The sequence below is a fragment of the Macaca nemestrina genome, chromosome 6 (assembly GCF_043159975.1).
Source record: "Macaca nemestrina isolate mMacNem1 chromosome 6, mMacNem.hap1, whole genome shotgun sequence".
In the NCBI taxonomy this organism is placed as follows: Eukaryota; Metazoa; Chordata; class Mammalia; order Primates; family Cercopithecidae; genus Macaca; species Macaca nemestrina.
The window spans coordinates 103,157,016-103,181,259 of NC_092130.1; the positions used below are offsets into that span (position 1 = coordinate 103,157,016).

The 24,244-nt window shown below is 39.7% G+C and overlaps 1 protein-coding gene across 3 annotated transcripts in view; it reads right to left on the bottom strand.

Moving 5' to 3' along the window:
• LOC105475154 (Rho guanine nucleotide exchange factor 28) overlaps positions 1-24,244 on the bottom strand; it is a 311,081-nt gene that overhangs the window by 151,918 nt on the left and 134,919 nt on the right. For 2 of the 3 annotated variants that reach the window (XM_011730182.3, XM_071098818.1), the window contains exons 5-8: positions 8,783-8,966; positions 6,176-6,356; positions 5,745-5,789; positions 2,301-2,370 (exon numbers count right to left, since the gene is read on the bottom strand). In XM_011730182.3, the coding sequence (XP_011728484.2) occupies positions 2,301-2,370; positions 5,745-5,789; positions 6,176-6,356; positions 8,783-8,966 (480 nt within the window). The remainder of the gene's footprint in view (positions 1-2,300; positions 2,371-5,744; positions 5,790-6,175; positions 6,357-8,782; positions 8,967-24,244) is intronic. The other variant, XM_071098819.1, reaches the window with a different exon arrangement.

Here is a 24,244-nt window from a genome sequence, read left to right on the forward strand (position 1 = left end):
CCCCTTAAGAACAACTTGGAATTAAAGTACTCCTTTAGACCTCAGTGTTCTAAATTAATTTGAAGGTAGAATACAAGAAGAAAAGTTTGCAAGAGGATTTTTTAAAATCAGAAGTTGATTTTAAAAAAGAAAAAGTAAGGGTAGAGGCTTAAATAAGCAACAAGGTAACATAAAAATGCAGTCAGCATTGCCACAGGCACTTGTAATCAAGTGCCCAGAAACTTAGCTCCAAGTTTATCAGAAAGCTAGAAGTAAGAAACCTGATCAGCCACAGGTACAGCAGTAAAAGCGAGCTGAGCCGGGCACTCAGGCGAAGCTGCGTTCCCAATACAAAAAAAGAAAGAGCTTTCTCCTGCAGGTCTTCAAGGAGAAAGCACAAAGTAACCCACCACCTTGTTGGGCAGCAGGGTCAACAGTGGCTCCCTCAACACAGCCAGTAGCAAGTGTCACCCACAGGGGAGAATAGTAAAGGCAATTCCCTGGGGTTCCAAGCAGGTGCAGTCTGAGGAGGAGGCTCAGCTGCTCAGGCTTAACCCAGGAACATGTGCAGTCAGGATGGGCCACACAGAGTCAGCAACTCACCAGAAATATGCCTTCTCTAAGATTACTTTTTTTTTTTTTTTTTTTTTGAGATGGAGTCTCGCTGTGTCACCCAGGCTGGAATGCAGTGGCGCGATCTCAGCTCACTGCAACCTCGCCTCCCAGGTTCAAGCAATTCTCTTGTCTCAGCCTCCCAAGTAGCTGGGATTACAGGTGCACACCACCACGCCTTGCTAATTTTTGTATTTTTAGTAAAGACGGGGTTTTGCCATGTTGGTCAGGCTGGTCTTGAACCCCCGACCTCAGGTGATCCACCTGCCTCGGCCTCCCAAAGTGCTGGGATTACAGGCATGAGCCACCGTGCCCAGCCAAGACTACTTTTTAACAAACATGCAGGTAAAGAGTTTAAGATCATAGTACCTGACAAAATACCTAGAATCCAACTCTTTTGTGAGGCCAGTTAAAAGCAGAATCAAAAGGATTGACCAGCTATTAACATTGGTGGCTTAGGAACAAGGGCCTTGTTGGATTTTTCCTCCTAGCCCCAGCATGAAGCTTGGTGGTTCTCAACCCTATCAGACCTATGCCTTTTACATTAACAGGTATTTTGTGTTGCTCCCTTCACTATCTTGAAATTAAGTTAGTAGATCACATAACTCTACCCCCTAGATACATACAACCTTATCTTTATGTATAATTAAAAATAAAAATCAATACAATATCCTAACTAAAATATGAAGCAAATGGAGAGGAACTGATAAGAAGATAATATGTATTTCAATACATAAAACTTTTGCCCTAACTACCCTAGGAGACGCACTAATGTGGTTAGATTTTTGCAACCACTGGGTTTTGAAAACACACAATCAGGATTTATTCCAGACAAGAAATACTGGAATATGCAAAAATATGCTTCCTAGAATAAAAACTTCTGTTTATTACTACAACTTACTAAAAGACCAAAATTATTTGCACATGCAAAAGCAGAAGTCACCTGAAATGAAGTAAGAATTGCATGCCTAGATAAACTGTCAAGTTGGGGAAAATGAGGAATGATGATGTTCTGCAAATGAGCTAGGTACTATGCACAAGTGGGGTGTCCGAATGATTCCATGTGGCATGTTGTGGAATAGAGTAGGAACAATGTAGCATAAAAAATGTATCTTCTTTTATGAACTTCCACCACGAGTAGATTCGCACATGCCGTCTCTGAATCACCATCAGAACTGTAAACAGCTGTACAGGACAACTCTTAGTTGCATAGGACTGTACATTGATGAACATCCAGCAGCCCTGGTGCCTCAGTTCTAAATGCCAGTGGTGCCCCCCAACCCTCATGATGACAAAAACTCCATGACTTCCAGAGTATCCTTGCTAAGCAAACAGTAGGAGATCCACAAAGGTGGAAGGAACTAAAGAACAAATGGTTGAACAAAGGACTCAGTGAATGTACAAACTGAATGAGGAAAACAATCAGAATGTCAAGAGAGCATCCTGAAGATCAGGAATGAGAGAGGACCTGGCCCCGGTCCCAGCAAACAGCACTCAGGACATCCCAGTTACATAGAGAGTGGAAACAAACAGTATACTTCATTTCATGCTATCCGAGGACCCAGGGGCTTTGCTGTATCCCACACCCCTAACCTTGCCTCTGAGCCCCTTGGTTCCTGGCCAGCTTCACCACACACTTCAATGGACTGGTTAGCTTGTTGGTCCGGAGCACTTTCTGGCTGCCCTAAGTGGGAAAGGAGCATGCGTACCTTCTTCAGTTTCTGCACCGCTGGAGGGCATAGCTGTTCTTTCCTCTGGCCTGGTTTCTTGCTCAAAGGCCTAGGAAACAATGGGGGAAAAAACAAGAAAGCACAGAAAACCATTTGAGGTTTCAGATATACAACAAAGAGGCAAAAGTCACTATCAACGATCTCAGAGCTAGGAGGTTGGGAAATAGTGGGTGGGTGAAAGCCGCTGGGAGAACATATAGCCAGCACCCCAGGAGGAGGGTGAGCAAAATCAGGAGAAACTCCAAGGCAGGGGCCAAAACTGTCCCTGCCACTAATCTTTTATTGCTTCTGCAGGTCACACCAAGCAGAAGGTTCTCAGGAATATCATGCAGAATATCACCAGAAACAGAACCAAAAATCTTGACGCCAGAGAGAAGGGCTTCTGGTCTGTGCATCTGCCACCTGGAGCAGACCAAATCCACATCCTAAGACATAGGAATATCAGAGGACCAGGTGAGGGGCTAGGACCATGATCACAAGGAATATCCAGGATGACCATGGGTCCTGCGCCACAGGTTGGCACACACTGGTGCAGGCTGGCCCTGGGTGAAACTAAGTTGATGAGCCTTCCAAAAGGCTTTAGCAAAAACTTGCCCTCTTGGGACCATCCGAATTTTCTTTTGACAGATTCCCCACAGCCAGTGAAAATGTGAAGAAACACAGAATTATGTATTGATGTGCCGAATAGTAAACCAGCCCAAGATGGCCCCAGCACAGGTTCTGAAATCAATCATCAGTATACTTGGGCAGGTAATCACATGACTGACATAGGTCTCTTATCCCCTTGGGTGTATCATTAAGACCCGTGGTGCTTCATTCTTTGACTATTTAGGAACAATGCCCTGCAGCCAGAGTAAAAGGAATGTAAAAAATATATACAATTTAGCAAACCCAGAAACAGGCAGGGAGCAACAAGTGCCTGGTCACCCACCCTCCATGGGCTGTTAAGTCACCCCAGCCCCACCTCCAGGACACCATGTTCTCTCCTAAGGCCCACCATGGAATGAGTGGCTGGACCAGAGCAGGTCCATATTAAGGGGTAGTGAGGAGATGGCTGCATGAGCACCCATGGATGGAAGAGGGGTCACCACACAGGCTCAAGGCCCCATGTGTCTACCTGGGCTGAACCTTAGCCCCGATCCCCCTGTCTTTCAATGAAGAGAGTTGCCAAGGCTGTGTCAGAAAAGAACATCAGGCAATGCTGGTTTCTGATTACACAACAAAACTTGAAATAAGGAAATGCTATTTTCTCTTGAAAATAGAATATATTCAAACTTAATTTTTATCCTTATAAGTAATTTTGAATATACCTTTAAAAACTTAAATTTCCTAGTTGCTTATTAATTTTAGCCAAGCTCTAGAGTAGAATTATCAGCATTCGGATTGTTATGATGAAATAACTAAAAAGTGATTAAAAGAGATGGCTACAGTTTGCTTATTATTTAATTTCCTAATATTCTGTCTTTACGGTTTGGATATTTAGCACCACCTTCCATTTTAACATTTAATGTTTATTAGAAACTGTCAGGCCATCACTGTCAACTGAAATATAGTATGCAAGCACCAACCCTTTACAACTCTGAACAAGTATGACTTCTGACTGGGTTCACCTGGAGAGCTCTTATATATCGTAAAGCAAACTCAGGTTTCCACAGCAAGGTTTTACTGTCATTGTTCTACAGGACTACAAATAACTAAGCAACGCCCAAATCCAGAGACTAAACATATCTCCTTGGAGAAGACTGAATATGTGCTGTAGTTCAGTGAGAACAGATCAGTCACTCAAATCAAAGTCACCATCTATAGCTGTCATATCAAAACGGACTTTTAGATAAGATTCAATAAAGCATGAATACTTTTATACAAAATCTATATGTAATCTCATAATATTTATTATCCAAAGTTGTAAAGCTTTAGTGTGGACAACCTATAAAGTAACTATCACCTGCTTACATTTAAAATAATATCTAACCAAGTAATATGCACCACAAAAAAATTTAGATAAGAATACAATAGAATCACTTTGTCAGGCAAGTAACAACATCTTTGGATGTCATAAAGAATCTCTCAGCCCTTCCTTCTTGGTTTCTCTGCTCACTAACAGCCATATACCTCAAGAAAGGAAGGAAAAAGAGGGATGTGGAAACTTGAAACATAAGGCCATTCCACTTCACTGATTCTTGTATCAGGTGTTTTTCATAAGATGAAAATCTCATAGAAACCGGAGAACCATCTCCATTTGGCCTTTGTGATTATGAAGTCCACTACAATAAATTATTGAGGTATCTAGATTTACTCATCATAAATCTTCCCCAAGGTCATCAGTATTATCTCAAACGTATATGAGAAATCACAAATGTAGCCTAAGACTTTAGAGGATTTTATAATGAAGCAAACATTCAATAGAGTTTGTTCTGTTCTTTTCAGGATAGTCACCAAGTGCCACGCCGCTGTCTGAGCATGTCTTCCGAGGAAAGGCATTTGGCTGAGCTCTGTCCCCCCGGAACTGATGCATGGCAAAACCAAGTGTCTGCCCAGCCGGAATAACCACCACTTGGTGCTTTGGTGAGAAACCACAATGATGGCTGAGCGCATGCCACTGTGCCCAGCTAATTTTTGTATTTTTAGTAGAGACGAGGTTTCACCATGTTGGCCAGATTGGTCTCGATTTCCTGGCCTCATGATCCACCCACCTCGGCCTCCCAAAGTGCCGGGATTACAGGCATGAGCCACCGTGCCCAGCTGGCTTGAGTAGTTTTAAATGACAAGCATCCTTAAAAGACGACCCTCATTCTGTATACACTGTATGTGATGCTGTATGTCAGAAAATTACAAACCAAATTCCCTAAAACCTAGCAAAGAGAGAAAGATCATACTCTGAAGACCATGTTTTATTTTAACTGTTTAAATAAAACTCTATATGGAGTAAGCCAATAATAATCTTTGTTTGATACATAACATTTTTGGCTTATTTCAATTATATGAATTATATGAATAATTATTTCAATTACATGAAGCAAATATTCTACAAAAGCTGAACCTGTGGTCAATGATAATATTGGTTTTCTAAGTTGACTTTTTACTCTGTAAAGCCTAAATAGTCATGAGACCTGTGCCTTGTGAAGCAATGTGCTTGAGAACACAGGAGGCCACAGGATCTGGTGAGTGTGTCCATTAGACCCCGGAGCACTGCCAACTAGATTGACTCAAGCCCCGTTACTCAAAATAACACTTTGATTAATCATAATTAAAAGATGGAAATATTCTTAGTATTCTTTCAAAATCTACCAAAAAAAAAAAAAAGAGAGATAAAGTTGAAATGTTTTAAACCCTGAGATGGGCATGCTATGATAGCACTCAAAGGTGGGGTTTGGACCATGATGGGAAGGGGAAGACCTCTTTGGAAAAGAACTAGGTTTTTACCTGTTTCCATTCAAGTAGAATCTGTACTGGCTTCTGTACTGGATTCTGCACTGGAACAAATGCTTAGCTACATTTGAGCAATACGAAAATCCGGGAGTAGATATTATACATGTAAGATAGCCCTAAATGTAACTGCTTTAGATAATAATTATAATACAATCAATACATTAAGAGAAAATATCCAATATTAAAGTATTAAAAGCCAACTATGGAAAGGCTCAGAAAAGAAAATGAAAATATTATACAAACTACTACAAAATATATACTAATCTTCATTCTACTGATCTAATGCAGTTTCCAATTTCATGTCCCCCAAGGTTTCATTAAAAAAAAAGTCCTACCCCCAAAAAACACTGTTCTCATAATAAGAAATTGATGCCTGCATTCTCTGAAGCATGCATTATTGTATGCCAGGATCACTGTGTACAAACCTTGACAAGAAAGGCTCTATCCCAAAAGTATTTCCGGAAGAGTTTAATATCTGCCTCCAACAAATGCTCAGCTGTGTGGTTAAGGGTCAGGGTCAGCGTTTCCGATGAGTGAATGTAATGCAAGGAGGCTTCTTCACTGAGCTGCACTCGGGAGAAGCTCGGCGACCATCTGCCCTGAAAACTGAAACAACACAAATCAAAACCCACACAGAGCTTCAAAGACACCAGCCCCAGGATCCCAGCACTTAGGATCACTGCCCCGATCTTACAAATCCAACTGGCAAAACGATCCTTGAAAGTCACCTACATGCAATAAAATACATAAGATCATGAAAACAGATACTAACACAGCCACCTTTCTTTTTCCACCTAGAGAAGAAGTCTATTGAAAACCACTGACATATACTACATACTTTAAAGGTTTACATAAAGAATGAAACGGTACTGAATTTTAAACACAGTACTTTACCTCAACATTTCATTCTCCTTTTAATCTGAAAAGATGCCTCTCACTTTACCGGGGCTACCTGTAGTAGAACAAATTAGCTGGCAGCCAATGGTTTATTAGGTGATTACTGTGGAAACAGATATGCTTTCCAGGGAACATGATGAGGTTTGGATGTTATAAACAAGTGAGATATTCATAACACATGGTACCATTGTTGTAAATCCTTTCTTATGCAAATTAAAGCATGCACAAATTTGATCATGTTGTATTTCTGAATACACTCATACATAAAGGAACGACATTTCCACCTAAATTCTTGACTATATACTTATTTTCTGTTGTATCTTGGCTGAGAACATTTGTACATTTGTAAATTACATGTAGGCTTCATGGTTAGTATTGAAATATTTTGGATGGCTTATAACATCCTGTAAGAGTAACAGTAAAGAAACCTCAAAGGGAAATATTAATGTTCTTGGATTACAGCACACCTCAACATGTCATTTCCCACCAGATTGTTTCCAGATTCCTCAATTCACAGAACTAGCTCTATGCCCCTTTCCTCTTTTAACATGACCTTATTTTGTTAATGAATGCTTGCTTTACAAAAATATAGTATATTTCCAATGAAGTATATGTTATCTCCATCAGATGGAGTGACAAAAAGAGATCCATAAAGAACAGGTGTACTCTAAGTCTTGGGGGACCTCTCCAAACTCTTGACACTCATTACTGGCAAGGACTCCAGAAGTTTCCAGAAAACAACTCCCCATGCCAGTAACAAGTCACTGAGATGAATGGTCTCTGAACCTGAGCAATAAGGTCATTGCTGTTAATTTAGAATATGGAAGCTCTATTATCATATCACCAGAATTTAGCTTGCAGTCTACTTCTAATCCCATCCATGAATGGATTTATTAGACCTAGAAACTTTTTAAACATGTATCATCTTGTCTTGGACACAGTAAAAAGATATAAAGCTACCAACAGATGAATGTGCCTCTAGGACCTCAGTGGAACACAGAACTGTTCACAATGAATGAGTCAAAGGAAGTGTTCTTGCCTTGCCCTTTTTAGCCAAGGAAGTGGGGTCATGTTAAAACAAGGAAAAGGACAATTCCCTCCAGATAGGCTTGCCCCTTGGTTGATGGTCATTTGATCAAATGAGAAAAAAAAAATAAACAAAAAGCTCTGATTTAATGTCCACTTATGTACTACATAACCATAAATTAATTACACGGAGTTCCATGAGCCAAACAAGAAAAGCCAGTCCATCTGAACATGCCACGTAATAATACTGTAATAATATTTAATATTTATGTAGCATTTACTCTAACAATGGTTAATATTTATGTAGCATGTTATAATTTTCAATGTACTTTCCCATTTATACTTTGGTTTTTTACCACGTTAAGTAAAAAAAAATCACTATATATGAATCCATCTTTCATAAGCTAAGAATAATGACTGACCTGAACCATTCTAAGTAACCAACAATACACTCATTATTCAATGGAAGTGTTGATACCCTCTTTAACATAGATAACATTATAGTTTACAAATTATTTTCTTTACACTATTTCATCAGACCATACTGACCATCACATTGGTTAAATCATACCATAGCATTTGTCTGTTATTCATTGATACAAAAAAATTTATATCATTTCAACAAATATTATATGCTGGACATTGTACTAGAGTATTGCAGTGGGTAAAACAGAAATAGTCCCAGACCTCAAATGATTAAGAGATATATATGAAACACATGATCACATATATAATTATAAATTAATATTATGAATTAGTCATAATGTTACTCATACTTAACATTGTGAATTAATCATAATCATCAAAGAGAATAACACAGAAGGGGGTGACATTTAAGCTGAAATCTAAATGCTAGCATTTCCCCAATTTTTTTCATTATCACTCGTTTCAGAGCCTTTTGAGACCTTTTTTCCTGTCTCACCCTCATGAAACATTAATACCAATTACATCAATATATCTGTTTATATGATCTACGTATGTGCATGAGAGCTAACAGTAAAACATAAACCAACATTAGCTTGTGATTTGGTTATTTCCATTTTTCTATAATGCTTGGCCAACTTTACAGAAATAGATTAAGAGAGAGACTATCAAGTAGCTAAACTCACTTTGTGACATCTTCCACCAGCTTGGAGTGTCCGCCACGTAAAGCTAAGTCTAATGGTGTGGCACCGTCTTCGTTAGGTAAAGCTAAGGCCTGGACTCCCCCCGGGAGACGCAAGAAGAACTGGGAAAGCTTAGCCAGGCCCCATCTCATAGCCAGGTGTAGAAGAGATTCTCTGTGAGAAGATACTGAAGAGGAAAAAACACATACCATATTAATTCCTCCATTTACAAAGTTTGTTTTACACATTTTATCAAAGGGACAATGTATTTAGACATAATAAGAATGTCAGAGTTGGAAGAAATTAACAATGGCACCTAATTGCTATATCTCATTTTACAAATTTGGAGAGTTCAAGAGGTTTGTGAATGGCCAGGTAGGCAGTAGGTGCTGGGGCCAGGTCCGGTCAGCACAGGTAGAGCGTTCTTTCCACCTACTGCATTACACATTCACGTCCTCTTTCACTAGACATGCAGTGCAGTCATCTAGGGAAGCAGGTTCTAGGAAAAGACCATTCTTTGAAAACAGACACTTGTTGATATGCAGAGAGTTCCTTGAGGAGATCCTGCTGCTCAGGCAGGGAGGCTCTCAGAGGCCAAGGCTGTAGAGGGACCTCCGTGTCCACCCTTTGTCCTCAACGCTGCTCCTCCCCTGATGAGAAGCAGTAACAGAAATGGCTTCATATGGGTCATTCTCAAACTTCACAGCAGTGCTTTTACCCATCTACTAAATCCCTGAGATTATGTCAATATTGTCAAAGCCACCCCAATGCGCTGCTCAGGAAGCTCGGCCTGTAAGGCCCCTGCACAGAGGGCCCTTGGTCGGTCCGTGTGCGTCAGCTCCACTGTGGTGCTGGCCACTCTCCGTTATCATCTTCCAGGAAGAGGGGTCCTTGAGGTATTTTATTCCCAATATCTAGCATAGTGTCTGGCAAACGAAAGCTATTGAGCATTTGTGGCATTGCATGGCAATTGGCTGTTAAAATCTCTACAGTTTGTGTATGTTTAAATTACTTAGTTTGAATAGTCTGTACATTGAATTGTTCACTTTAAAATGGACACTGAGAACAAAATGACCTACTTCTCCACAGTTTCCTGTCCATATTAACACTATTTTGCTATTCCGTTATCTTCATTAGCACGATTTTACTATTCCAGGAGCCACTTGCCCAGGCAAATGAATGATTGCTCATTATAGGAACCTTCTGCAAGACTAACCAACTGTTCAGTAGAAACCAACAAAATGCAGTTTAAACCCTAAAAGCAATCCTAACTACGTTATGATCCTTCCCAAGTCCTGATCAAGCTTCTTCCCTGTCCAACATGCCCCGCCCACCACCATCCCCAACATTAAAAGACCCTTATAAGGCCGGGCATGGTGGTTCATGCCTGTAATCCCAGCACTTTGGGAGGCCAATGTGGGAGAATCACTTGAGCCCAGGAGCTCAAGACCAGCCTGGTGAATGTGGTAAAACCCACTCTCTGCAAAAAATACAAAAATTAAACTGGCATGGTGGCACTCGCCTGTGGTTCCAGCTAATCAGCAGGCTGAGGTGGGAGGATCGCTTGAGCCCAGGAGGCAGAGGTTGCAGTGAGTGGAGATTACACCACTGCACTCCAACCTGGGCCACAAAGTGAGCCCCTGTCTCAAAAAAAAAGACCCTCATTAAGCCAAACTTCAAGTTCTCAGTAAATTCTCACCTCACTGCTCCCCCTTCAAGACACCTCTAAGGCCCTGTGGAGGTTGTGTTCTCCCATACCATAGTAGCCAATAAACTCAACTTTGTCTTACCAGCAGGCTGTGATAATGATGATATTTGGGAAGCCAGGTTTCTACAAAGCTCTAATTTGAAACAATTAGAAGGAAACACTCCACCATAAATGAATGCAAAAAAAAAAAAGGCTTAGTTTAAATTTTTAATTGTTTATATATCTATATCTATAGAGATATAGGTATCTAGATCAATGAATGCAAGGCATTATACTTACAATATGTAAATGAACTCATCACAGTGAAACGCCACCAACTTACCAGTATATTTGCTCTATCAGTCATCTGTCTGACACAGAACATATCCCCCCAGTAAAACAACATTCAAAATACCAAAATATCTAAAAACAGACAAGGCAATACATTTCTGCCAGACATTTGTTTAATATACTTGATATCTTCAGCTTTATGAAAATTGAAAGAACTATGTTAGCTATTACAGAACTTATCTTTGACTATTTTATCCTTTAACTTTTGACCATTATACTCCTTTGATTAAAAAGTAAGGTTTTTGTTTTTAGATTCCCAGCAGGGTATCTAAAATGTTGGATAATATTTGCATTTTTCTTCCTTTTTAAGTAATAACCAGGAAGAGACTTGTTAGGATCAGGTAACAAATATACATATGCATACATATGTGCATGTGTACTCTCCAACACAGGAAAACCTGTCAGCATGAGATATTAACCAGGCATACTAGGATGGAATTTCTTTCTTTTTTTTTTTTTTTTTTTTTTTGAGATGGAGTCGCACTCTGTTGCCCAGGCTGGAATGCAGTGGTGCAATTTTGGCTCACTGCAACCTCTGCCTCCCAGTTTCAAGTGACTCTCCTGCTTCAGCCTCCTGAGTAGCTAGGATTACAGGCACATGCCATTGCCCTCAGCTAATTTTTGTATTTTTAGTAGAGATGGGTTTTTACCATGTTGGCCAGTCTCATCTTGAACTCCTAACCTCAGGTTATCCACCTGCCTTGGCCTCCCAAAGTGCTGGGATTATAGGCATGAGCCACCGTACCTGGCCAGGATGGAATTTCTAAGACATATTTCCTAACCTGGATATAGTGAGAAATATTCCATGGTTGTATGGATTGTAATTTTCTTTCCCCTCCCAAAAAAATGATCAAAAGGGAACATCTAAACCTTTTGTGTCCCCTTTTCAAATTATACCATTGGTAAAGGGAAGCATGGTATCAATTTAAGTAACACTTTCTGCCATGTCTGGTGCAATGCCCTAAATACCATTAAACCTGGAGTGTATTTCACTGTATTCAACCTGACCAACAGTGTGAGTGTGAGCAGATCTGTTTCCTCCAACAGGAGAGCTCTCCAAGCTTGTTCTGCTAATCCAGCTCCCTCTTCTCTCCTTCTGGCTCCATCCTCACATCTTGTTCAATGAGAGAGAACAGTAAACATACAGGCCTGAATGGCTCACTGTTGACTCTCTTTCTGAGAATCTACCCACTTCCCGGGGAGGAGGGAAGGCAGTGGAAGAGAGAATCTTCTGATGTTTAAAGAAAACAAATAGAAACTGACCAAAATGTTGTAAGAGAGAGCTTTCTCATTCAGTATGAAAGTTCAGAGTGCAGAGTAAGGCAAACAGCTTGAAATAGGAAGCATCATGACATATATAAATAATTCTGCTTGTTATAGAGTTTCAGATTTCTTAACATCAGCCAGGAAAACAAATTGTGGAAAGAGGTTATACAATTTGGCAGAGGTGGGAGTGTTTAAAATAATTTCTTTAACTAACTAAATGTCTCTTCCTGTTTGGTTGGTGCCAGGAGTTATTTGAACTAATGTAACCAAAGCAGAATTACTAATAATTGCTCTAATGGCAAACATTAAAAGGTATGACCTATAACATCATGACAGCACGAACACTGAGACACAAAAAGGAACTGAACAGGCTGTGCCATTCAATAAGCCATTCCTTACTGCATAACAGGAGTCCATCTGACCCAGATAGGAAGGGAGTGCAGACTTTGTGCTTCTCATTCTGCCAGGCATCAGTTTCTTTGCCCATCAAATGAGTCTGTCACAATAAAGATCCAAGGTTCCTAAGAGTGTTCAATCCTGTTCTAACTCTATGGTTATGATCTGCAAAAACAGCACAGGTCAAGAGAGCTTCCAGGCATCTGAAGCACAAGGTTAAGGAATGTCAGACAGTTTGAGTGTTACTAAAGGAAAGTGGTTTTGTTACTGGTCAATTTGGAACCATTATCATATCTACACAAGATCTGGTCATACCTTTCAATTAGCCAAAGGCTTAGCTTGGGAGATTGAAGAATAAATTAACCTTTCAAATGTAGGCTAATCGATCATAGCCAAATGTGCCACTCTGTGGGGCGTATTGATAATAGGGGAGGCTGTACATGTGTAGGGGCAGAGAATATATGGGAAAATATCTGTACCTTCCACTCAATTTTGCTATGAACCTAAAACTGTTCTTAAAAAGTCTATTACAAATAATAAAATAAGTTAAATAATTAATCAAGGTCTCCAGAACTCACAATCACTGCTAGAGGAAATGTAAACTGTTACAACCCCTTTGGAAAACACAGCAACATAACCTAATAAAGTCAGAGAAACTAACGCAAATCCAGTCCACAACAATTCCATTCCTACCTATAAACCCTAGCAAGAAACCATGTAATAAATTATAAATGGTCAAAATTCAAAGTAATCTTAATGTTCATCAAAGGAATAAATTGCAGTGCAATCATACAACAATATTCTAACAATCAAAATGAATTACAGATTAACACAGAAGGAAGTAATGAATATAATGTCAAGGGGGGAAAATCAAGTCACAAAATACACAGGATATGTTTCAATTAATATGAAGTTCAAGAAGAGTAAAAGTTAAAATTATTACTTAGGCATATATACATAGGTTATAACACTATAAAGAAAAGCAAGGAAATGGCTACTATAAAAGTCAGCATAATACCTGTTAGGAAAAAGAGAAGAATGTGATTAGGAAAGGAAAAGGGGTATTTGTACCCCCAGGGTCCATTGCTATGAGTGTATCTCTCTGTTTTTCTGTCTCTGTCTCCCTCTGCCTCTCTCTCACACACACATATATATACACATACAGACACAGGATAAATTATTTTTTCTGATATTTGCATGTGTATTAGTCCATTTTCACGCTGCTGATAAAGACATACCTGAGACTGGGCAATTTACAAAAGAAAGAGGTTTAATGGACTTACAGTTCCACGTGGCTAGGGAGGCCTCACACTCATGGTGGAAGGCAAAAGGCACTTCTTACATGGCAGCGGCAAGAGAGAGCTCGTGCAGGGAAGCTCCCATCTTGAAAACCATCCGATCTCATGAGACTCATTCACCATCATGAGAACAGTGCGGAAAAGACCCATCCTCATAATTCGATCACCTCTCACCAGGTTCCTCCCATGATACATGGGAATTGTGGGAGTTATAATTCAAAATGAGATTTGTGTGAGGACACAGCCAAATCATATCATTCTGCCCCAGCCCCTCCCAAATTACATTTTAAAACCAATCATGCCTTCCCAGCAGTCCCCCAAAGGCTTAACTCATTTCAGCATTAACTCAGAAGTCCACAGTCCAAAGTCTCATCTGAGACAAGGCAAGCCTCTTCCGCCTATGAGCCTGTAAAATCAAAAGCAAGCTAGTTACTTCCTAGATACAATGGGGGTACAGGCATTGGGTAAATACACTCATTCCAAATGGGAGAAATTGGCCAAAACAAAGAGGCTACCGGCCCTATGTAATTCTGAAATTCAGCGGAGCAGTCAAATCTTAAAGCTCCAAAAACGATCTCCTTTGACTCCATGTCTCACATCCAGGTCACACTGATGCAAGAGGTGGATTCCCACGGTCTTGGGCAGTTCTGCTGCTGTGGCTTCGCAGGGTAGAGCCTCCCTCCCAGCTGCTTTCATGAGCTGATGTTGAGTGTCTGTGGCTTTTCCAGGTGCACAGTGCAAGCTGTCAGTGGATCTACCATTCTGGGGTCTGGAAGATGGTGGCCCTCTTCTCACAGCTCCACTAGGCAGTGTCCCAGTAGGAACTCTGTGTCGGGGCCCCACCTCATATTTCCCTTCCACACTGCCCTAGCAGAGGTTCTCCATGAGAGCCCCACCCCTGCAGCAAACTTCTGTCATGGACATCCAGGCATTTCTATACATCCTTTGAAATCTAGGTGGAGGTTCCCAAACCTCAATTCTTGACTTCTGTGCACTCGCAGGCTCAACACCATTGTGGAAGCTGCCAAGGCTTGAGGTTTGCACCCTTGGAAGCCATGGCCCAAGTTCTGCATTGGCTCCTTTCAGCTACAGCTGGAGCAGCTGGGATGCCAGGCACCAAGTCCCTAGACTGCACAATATGGGAACCCTGGGCCCAGCCCATGAAACAATTTTCTCCTAGGCCTCTGGGACTGTGATGGGAGGGTCTCCCATGAAGACCTCTGACATGCCCTGGAGACATTTTCCCCATTGTCTTGGGGATTAATATTCAGTTCTTCATTACTTATGCAAATTTCTGCAGCCAGCTTGAATTTCTCCTCGGAAAATGGGATTTTCTTTTCTATCGCACTGTCAGGCTGCAAATTTTCCAATCTTTTATGCTCTGCTTCCATTATAAAACTGAATGCCTTTAACAACACCCAAGTCACTTCTTGAAGGCTTTGCTGCTTAGAAATTTCTTCCACCAGATGCCCTAAATCATGACTCTCAAGTTCAAAATTCCATGAATCTCTAGAACAGGAGCAAAATGCTGTCAGTCTCTTTGCTAAAATGTAACCTTTGCTCCAGTTCTCAACAAGTTTCTCATTTCCATCTGAGACTATCTCAGCCTGGACTTTATTGTCCATATTGCTATCATCGTTTTGGGCAAAGCCATTCAATAAGTCTCTAGGAAGTTCCAAACTTTTGCACATTTTCCTGTCCTCTTCTGAGCCCTCCAAACTGTTCCAACCCCTGCCTGTTACCCAGTTCCAAAGTTGCTTCCACATTTTCAGGTATCTGCTCAGCAGCACCCCACTCTACTGGTACCAATTTACCGTATTAATCCATTTTCATATTACTGATAAAAACATACCTGAGACTGGGCAATTTACAAAAGAGGTTTAATGGACTTACAATTCCATGTGGCTAGGGAGACCTAGCAATCATGGCAGAAGGCAAAAGGCACTTCTTACATGGTGGCGGCAAGAGAGAGAGAGTGTGCAGAGAAACTCCCATTTTAAAAACCATCAGATCTCATGAGACTCATTCACTATCATAAGTACAGTATGGGAAAGACCCACCCCCATAATTCAATCACCTCCCACCAGTTTCTCTCATGACATGTAGGAATTGTGGGAGTCACAATTCAAGATGAGATTTGGGTGGGGACACAGCCAAACCATATCAGCATGTTTTCTTGCTAGGGTTTATAGGTAGGAATGGAATTGCTGTGGAACGGATTTGCTATGAGATACTAGTTTCTCTAAATGTATTAGATAATGCTGCTGTGTTTTCCAGAATGGTTGTAATAACTTACATTTCCTCTAGCAGCGATTGTGAGTTCTGGAGACCTTGGTTAATTATTTAACTTATTTTATTATTTTTTAATAAGACTGATGTTCAAGGTCCTCTCCAGAAAAATTAAATCAGAACTTCTGGGGCAGAGCCAAGGCATCACACTTTTCCAAAGATTCTAAGTGATTCCAATGCAAAGCCAGAGTTGGGATCTGCTAATTTAAATAAATAAGTGGTTAGCAATATGCAAACCTATATCTTCCTTTTATAACACAGCCTACCCAGTCAGCTCTTAATTAAGATCTATTACATATAAGATTTTACCAAAGAACAACAAAAAGAGTTTTCTGTGAGTCTTAAAAGTGATTTTTAATCTACATTACTTACTGCTAAACCAGGAAAGCACTTAAACATTTAGCAAAATATTAAAGCTAAAATGTGATGGATACAATAATCTAGAAGCAAATAATATTTTTCAATACAAGTCAATTCAGAAGTACTTATATTTTTTAGGGCTAAGTAATGTTTCACAACACCTGAGTGGAGCCATTGAAATGTATTCAACACAATACATTTTTAGAAGACTAATTTTTTTAAATTCACATTAAATTCAACTTATTAAAATAAGTTCCATTCTGATTTCCAAAGCCACATATGTATTCATACAGGTCTCAATTTGTTCATCTAAGTCATTCAGTAGACAAACATTGATGAGACCATTATTATCTGTCAGGCCCTGTGGATACAAAGATGGGTGTGGTGGTCCCTGCCCTTGCGAAGCATACAGCTAGCTTACTTTTGTTCAGAATAAAATACAGATACTCTTTGACTCATGATGGAATTATATCTCAATAAACCAGTCATAAGTAGAAAATAGTGTAAGTTGAAAATAGGTGTTTTGTAAATATGATGGGATGGCCAAACACAAAACATAATATCCAAAAACCACTGGCCACACAATGCACTGTGGAGTATTGACTGATTACTCTTGTGATTGTGTGGCTGGTTGACTGGGAGCCGTGGCTCGCCATTACTGTCTAGCATCACAAGAGCATCATACTGCATATGGCTAGCCCAGGAAAAGGTCAAAACTCAAAATTTGAAGTACGCTTTCTACTGAATGTATATTGCTTTCACACCATCAGCTTTTACACAATGATAAAATCAAAATCATAAATCAAACCATCATAAATCAGGTACTGTCTATAAATATCTGGCCCATGAAATCACTATGTGATGAACTACAGCTCTAGGCTTAGTTCATTATTTGTAGCTCTAGACACAAAGAGTGTGAATAGAAGTAAGGAAACTGTCTGGACTACAAGAAAACTAATCTGCATGTTAAATTAATTCAACCTACATCATGTATCATGATATGAAAATTTACAGATATTTATAAAATGCCAAAAATGATGAACAAAAAGTACAATGAAAAAAAATTATCAAAAATTTACATGGAAAGCAGAAGAGAGAATTTGGCATGGGTATCATACACAATCTTTAAGATGTTTTCAGGATTCTCAATGAGAATGAGAAAGGGGTTGTGCCTTAGAGCATCTTCCATTTACACAGCCTACTCAGAGCTCTGGCATGATAAACAAATCAGCCTTTTATACAGGAGATCAGAGGTTGGTGAGTCCAAGATAGCAATTGCAAATACAAATACACTCATAAGAAAGACATGAAATCAGGACGTTCTACAGAGCATGAGACCAACATGGTGGGCATGGCTGGATCATAAGCCCAAAAGGTAGAGGAGGAGGACTGAAACAAGCATAATGGCAGATTTTTGCTCCCTAAAACTTCTTTTCTGCTTCAGCACAGTCGAGACACTCATATTACAACCACCCCCGGCTGAAGATCACCTGAAAATAATCTGGGAAAACACCCATCACACACACTTTCATTCCAGAAAATTCACATAGTGATGTACAACACTGGAAGGTACTTCCTGGATTTTGCATCTCATATTGGCAAGATATACTTTATTTTAGCTTGTGGAATGAGTACTAAATCAGTTGCAACTTTAAAAAGTCTTTATCAGAATTTCAAGATGGCAACTCAATTTTCACATTCTGGGGATATTTCCAAACTAAATTATGCATGTAGCCACCAGTATAAGACATTAAGAATCCAGATACAACACTGTATGGTGCAAAGGTGGGGATACCAAGGATTCCAAGCTCTGGATTTGAACACATACCAAGCCTTCAGCTAACAGCTAGAATGAAATGGAAAGCCATTTAATTCTCAAGTTTCAAGTTGCTTGATCTGTAAAACGGACATGATATCTGCCCAGCCTACTACCTGGGATTGTGAGGGGGCTGTAATGAAAATAACAAATTGGGAAAGGGCTCTCAAGAACTATAAATGCCAGTTTTGGGGGGACTAAGCAGTTTTACACATTTCTCTGATCTTTTTAATACAAAAAACTACAATAAACAGTCACTAAATAGATATGTGGTATGTTTGAAAACAATTTTCCTCTGGTTACAATTTAAGGGCATAATTGCAAGGAGCTAGCTCCCTGCTTACCGGCACTGTAATTGCATCAGTGTAGCATACCAGATGTGCTATTAAGACAAATGTGCTGTAATCCCATGCTTCGGGCAGCAGGCGGTCATTAGGTGTTGTAAGTAGCAATTATGGCATACCTCCTCCTTTTCAGCCTGTATCGATTTTTCTTCCATTTGTTAATGTTGCTTCAAGGCTATGATTCAACTCCACCATTCATTCACCCAACAGATATTTGCTGATAGCCAACTGTGTGCAGGCACTCTTCTGCAAGATCTCCCCTTCCACCCCAGATGAGCTAGAATTCTCAGACGCCCTCCCACTTGACTCTCCAGGGACCCTGTTTTGTTTGGGAGACAAATGAAAATACATTGCAGTCTAATTTTATTATTGACAAGCAGAAAAAGTGTGGACTCATCATGCCTCGCAGATGGCACTTTGAAGTCTGCATTGGTAGTCTGCCTTCAAACACAACCAGGAAACTGGCCATTCGCCTACAGCCAGGCAGGGTCCACTCAGTGCCCTTGCACTGGAAGCCAGTGTCTTGTGTCCAAAGTCCCAGATTTAGAAATATTATACTCTTTGGGTATGAGCTACAGCTTCAATGGATAATTTCATCCTTTCCTTCACCAGTAAGGCACAATCCACAAGGGATATTCTGGTGAGACTAGAAGAGGAAGGTAAATGGGATAAACCAAACAGGAAATCGGTATAAAAGGTGCTGCCATATCTTGAGGGAGGAAGGGGAGGTTGGAAAAAAGTCAACCAGGAATACAGATGGGCAACGATTATCCGTGAATGAAAAAAAGAAATGAACCTCCACACCACATTTCTTTCATTCTTACTCAGTGTCAGTGACTATAAGGATGTTACCTTTCTTGTTTCTATAAAGAGCTAACCTTTATTCAGCACTTTATATGCATTATCTCATTTAATCCTGACAGTCATTCTATGATGTATATACTATTATTATCCTTATTTTATAGGGGCAGAAACTAACCCTTGACATAATTATGCAATTGCTCAGGCTCACTTAAGTAGTATATGGAACATGAAGGATTTGAACCTAGATTTTTCTACCTCCAAAACTCAAGTTCTTAACTATTATGCCTCCTATTATACAAAGGATGGCCTGAATTGGCCTCAACTGCAGTGATATATCTCATGTACTTGTCAAGGAAAAATACATTAAAATCAACAACAAAAAAATCAAGACTATAAAAATTAAAAGTTTTGACAAGAAACATAGGAGAGTCACATACTATAAGAACTGGGGACTACTTTTTAAAAATCAAGGATTGACTCATATAATACCATATATACTTGTATCTCCTACTATAAACTGCAGATGGGAAGATGGGAGTAGTGAAGAAAAATTTATACAAGAATAAAAAGCTCAAAATAGATTTTGTTGTTGTTGTTGTTGTTGTTGTTGTTTGAGAGGGAGTCTTGCTTTGTCACCCAGGTTGGAGTGCAGTGGTGCGATCTTGGCTCACCGCAACCTCCATCTCCTGGGTTCATGCAATTCTCCTGCCTCAGCCTCCCAAGTAGCTGGGACTACAGGCATGTGCCACCACGCCTGGCTAATTTTTGTATTTTTAGTAAAGACACGGTTTCACCATATTGGTCAGGCTGGTCTTGAACTCCTGACCTCAAGTGATCCACCCACCTGAGCCTCCCAAACTGCTGGGATTACAGGTGTGAGCCACCACACCCAGCCTCAAAATAGATTTTTTTAAAGAGGGCAAGAAAAGAGAACCAGCCAGGTGTGGTGGCTCGTGCCTGTAGTCCCAGCTACTCAGAGGCTGAGGTAGGAGGATCATTTGAGCCCAAAAAAATTACCTAGTTGTGGTGGCACACACCTATAGTCCCAGTTACTTGGGAGGATGAGGAAAGAGAACCACTTGAGCCCAGAAGTCTGAGACCAGCCTGGGCAATACAGTGAGACTCCATCTTAAAAAAAAAGAAAAGAAAAGAAAAAAAAAGGTCAACAAATTGAGAGTGAGGGGAAAATAAGCAGAAGGAACCCGAGCTGAGCGAATTCTAAGGACCCAGGCTAACGCCCGTCACTCATGCTTCTTCTCTCCTCCAGATATTGACCTGATGTGTCGCTACTCACAGCACACATACATTCTCATGTCAAACTTGCAAAGTAAAGCAACTGCAGTTATAGGTGTGGAAGAGGACAGTAGGTATGTGGGGACCTAGGGTAGGATTACAGAATATTTTTTGAGGTTTCTATCTATACAGCTTCATCCCCACACCAAGGCTTATATCTGAGAGAGTCAAGACAAGGCCTCTTAAACAACACTGGGCCAAGTAAAGAGGACTTTGCAACAGGATGCACAATTAGTCACTTCCCTAAGAATGTACCATCTTTTCTGACTCCCTGCCTCACTGTGCTCCCCAGATCTCTCCTACCCAACTTTTTCAATCGTGGGGATTTTAACCTCCAAACATCGCTAGTTTTAAAACCAGTGTTTTCTCTACAAACCAATGTTTCATTTGGTTTGTAGATAAAATAGTACAAGGACAACTGCCAGCATTCAAATCCTATTAAGAAATCTATGAGAATAGCAAAATTTTAAGTTTTTCCTTCAAGGTTATGAAGATATTCCTTGGTTACTGTCATTTTTTAAATTCAGTTTTAATCCCCTGCGTGCAAGCAAAAACTGCTATATGCATCCTGCTACGTTTTAAGAGGAGAAAAGCCCCAGAGGAGGTAAGCCAAGAACGGGACTTCAAAACCTTCTACAGTCCCGAATGCTTTGGGAAGCACATTAGGGTAGGCTGTTGGCTTCCCTTTACATTTTTTGTTCTTGAAAATTATAATTGAGGGAGAGAAAGTGACCTGAATCCAACTCTACATTCTATTTCCCAGAAGTGAGAGTAAGTGCGTAATTCTCTATTCCAGTATGAGGGCCATTGTGGCCAGACAAAAGTAGGAAGCTTATTTTTTAAGGAAGAGTTGAAGCTGCTGTTTCTTATTGAACATGTAGTACCTTAAACAGAGAATGTGTTCAATAAGAGTTTACCTACTTAAACTGAAAAATGAATTCAAATGATTGGGGGGAGAGGAGTCCTTTTCCTTAGAAGTTTAATTCTATATTAAATTCTTTACTGCCAGAAAACACATTCCTCAAAAATTAAAAACTACAAAAGGAAGGTAAAACAAAGAGGATATTTTAAAATTAAGGATTTAAAACTTCACAAATAATATACATATATATATATATAGTGCTGAGGATTGTAAAACAATTTTATCAATTTACCATCGTAACAAGTGCCATAGGATCTAAAGAACATTCTCTCCACCCCTAGTATTCATCCAGTGAGTTGCCTTAGCAACAGAAAGAGTATACTACCAGCTTGAAATGTCAGAAAAGATGTAGAGATGTTTGTCTAATTAGATACTATCAGAAGTGACAGAAGGCCAGACAGCAATACTGAGTATGTACACAATCCCTTGAAAAATGTCAAGATTTCCAAGAGAAACATACAAAACCCCAGAATCAGTTGTTATCCATAATGTATTGATTTCAAAATTAAAAAACAAAAACCCAGAAACTTGTATTTCCTGTATTTTGTAATAAACCTGTCCTTTATGGGTTTCCTACCCACTGGTGTTTCAGCTAATGTTATTTCAAACTTGTCATCCAGTACACAGCTTTACAGCAGAGTAACAAAGCTGACATTTCACCTCGTCTGTGGGCCAGCAAGTAAGTCTTATAAAATCAGTTTACCCTTCTCTGGTTAGTAAGACCCGGACACAGTGCAGTCATCAGGCCAACCCACAGTGCCAGGCTCTGGGGCCTTGCTCTATTTTCTTTCTATATCTACGGCCAGCAGACAGTATTCAAAGATAAAAACACAAGCCACGCTCCATTTCAATCATTAAACAAATCTTGCTTCCTACTGGCTACAGATCTCTTTTCTCTATTCAAAGAAAGAGAAACAGATATTTTTCTCTGTCAAATATTGCTAGGCCACACATTCCCTTCTCTTGTTGCCTAGAAAGTTCAGGGTATGTGACTTGAAGCAAGATGTGGCTGTCACATAAAATGAGTAGTTCCCATCCACTCTTTTGTAATGAACTGTTAATTCCTATGTAATGGCTTTTCCTGCAGATAAGAAGCAATATTAAAACTGCTTTTTAAACTTCTTAAGTGAACACCAAACAATCAAGACACATTTTAAGAACTGCTGGACCAAACATCTACTGTTTCCCAAAAAGCTGCTGAAATTAAAAAAATAATAAATTTAGGGGAAAAAAAAGAACTGCTAGATAACCCTAACTCTTATAAACTTTCTTCTAAAGTCTTTCGGGCCTCTGCAATTCTTTTCCTTTTCTTTCCATTATGTGTAAAGCATAGAAAAACAAACATTCTCCTTCAAAAGGAACTAATTTATGAAGACCCTATTAAGGCAAGAGCAGAGCGTTACACTAACGACCCTTCTCCATAGTAAAGCATCACATTACTTTACCTATACATTATACGTGTGGGCCGTGACAAGGTTTTCTATATTTCCTTTAACTTACTACTCATTATGCTGTGACTTGTACTTGGATTTGTCCTTGCAACTAATGAATCATTTCTCTAATTTCTGGATTCAAGTTTAAATCTGTTGTGGTTGTTATAACTCTATTGGTACTATTGCAAGTTAAGGAGTGTACTCTTAATCTGATTTTTGGAATAAATAATTAAAATATTAAATTCTCTAAGCCACCCTCAATGGGTTCTACTAGTTCCACTAGTTGGTTTTCTTTGGGGACAGCTCTCCAACCAACCATAGACCCACAGAATGAGAATGAGAAGCTGATCCTCTAAATACATCAGCTGTGTTTAAGTCCAAAACATTCCTGTAGAAGAGTTCCAAAAGTTCAATTGGCTTACTTTAAAATTTTCTTTCACTCATAGAACCAATTACAAAGGCAGGAGAAAAGCTTAACTCTTAAACTTGACAAAGCAATCTACCAGGCAATGCTTTGTTTTGTTAAATATTTTAATATTTTTTCCCTGCAGATTCAATTCACGGTAGCACCTTTACAAAACCAGGTTTGGCACTTTGTGAGGCCGAGGCAGGTGGATAACTTGAGGTCAGGAGTTCGAGACCAGCCTGGCCAACATGGTGAAACCCCATCTCTACTAAAAATACAAAAATTGGCCAGGCACGGTGGCACACACCTGTAGTCCCAGCTACTCAGGAGGCTGAGGCAGGAGAATCATTTGAACCCAGGAGGCAGAGGTCACAGTGAGCCAAGATCATGCCACTGTACTCCAGCCTGGGCAACAGAGTGAGGCTTCGTCTCAAAATAAATAAATAAATAAATAAACAAACAGTTTTGGTTATTTTTTATGATTGATATAACAAAGAATCCACCTGTTCCATAATGAGCAGAAGAACTTCTGCTTGTTAGGAGACCTTTGATCCTATGAACTACTTTTACCTAGACAACTGGAAGAGTCCAAGTTCATTTTTCAAAATAATAGTAATTTACTCTGGCAAAAAATATCTTGAGTCTTCCAAACTGTTATATATTTGTTTGTAAGTGTAAACATATATGAGAAATATTCTTTATATGACCTCTTTGTTTTTTTAAGGATCTAGGCTTTATTTTTCTCTTAAATTAGAAAACCTAACCAGGACAAGCTCGACCTACTCCATAGGTTAGGAGAG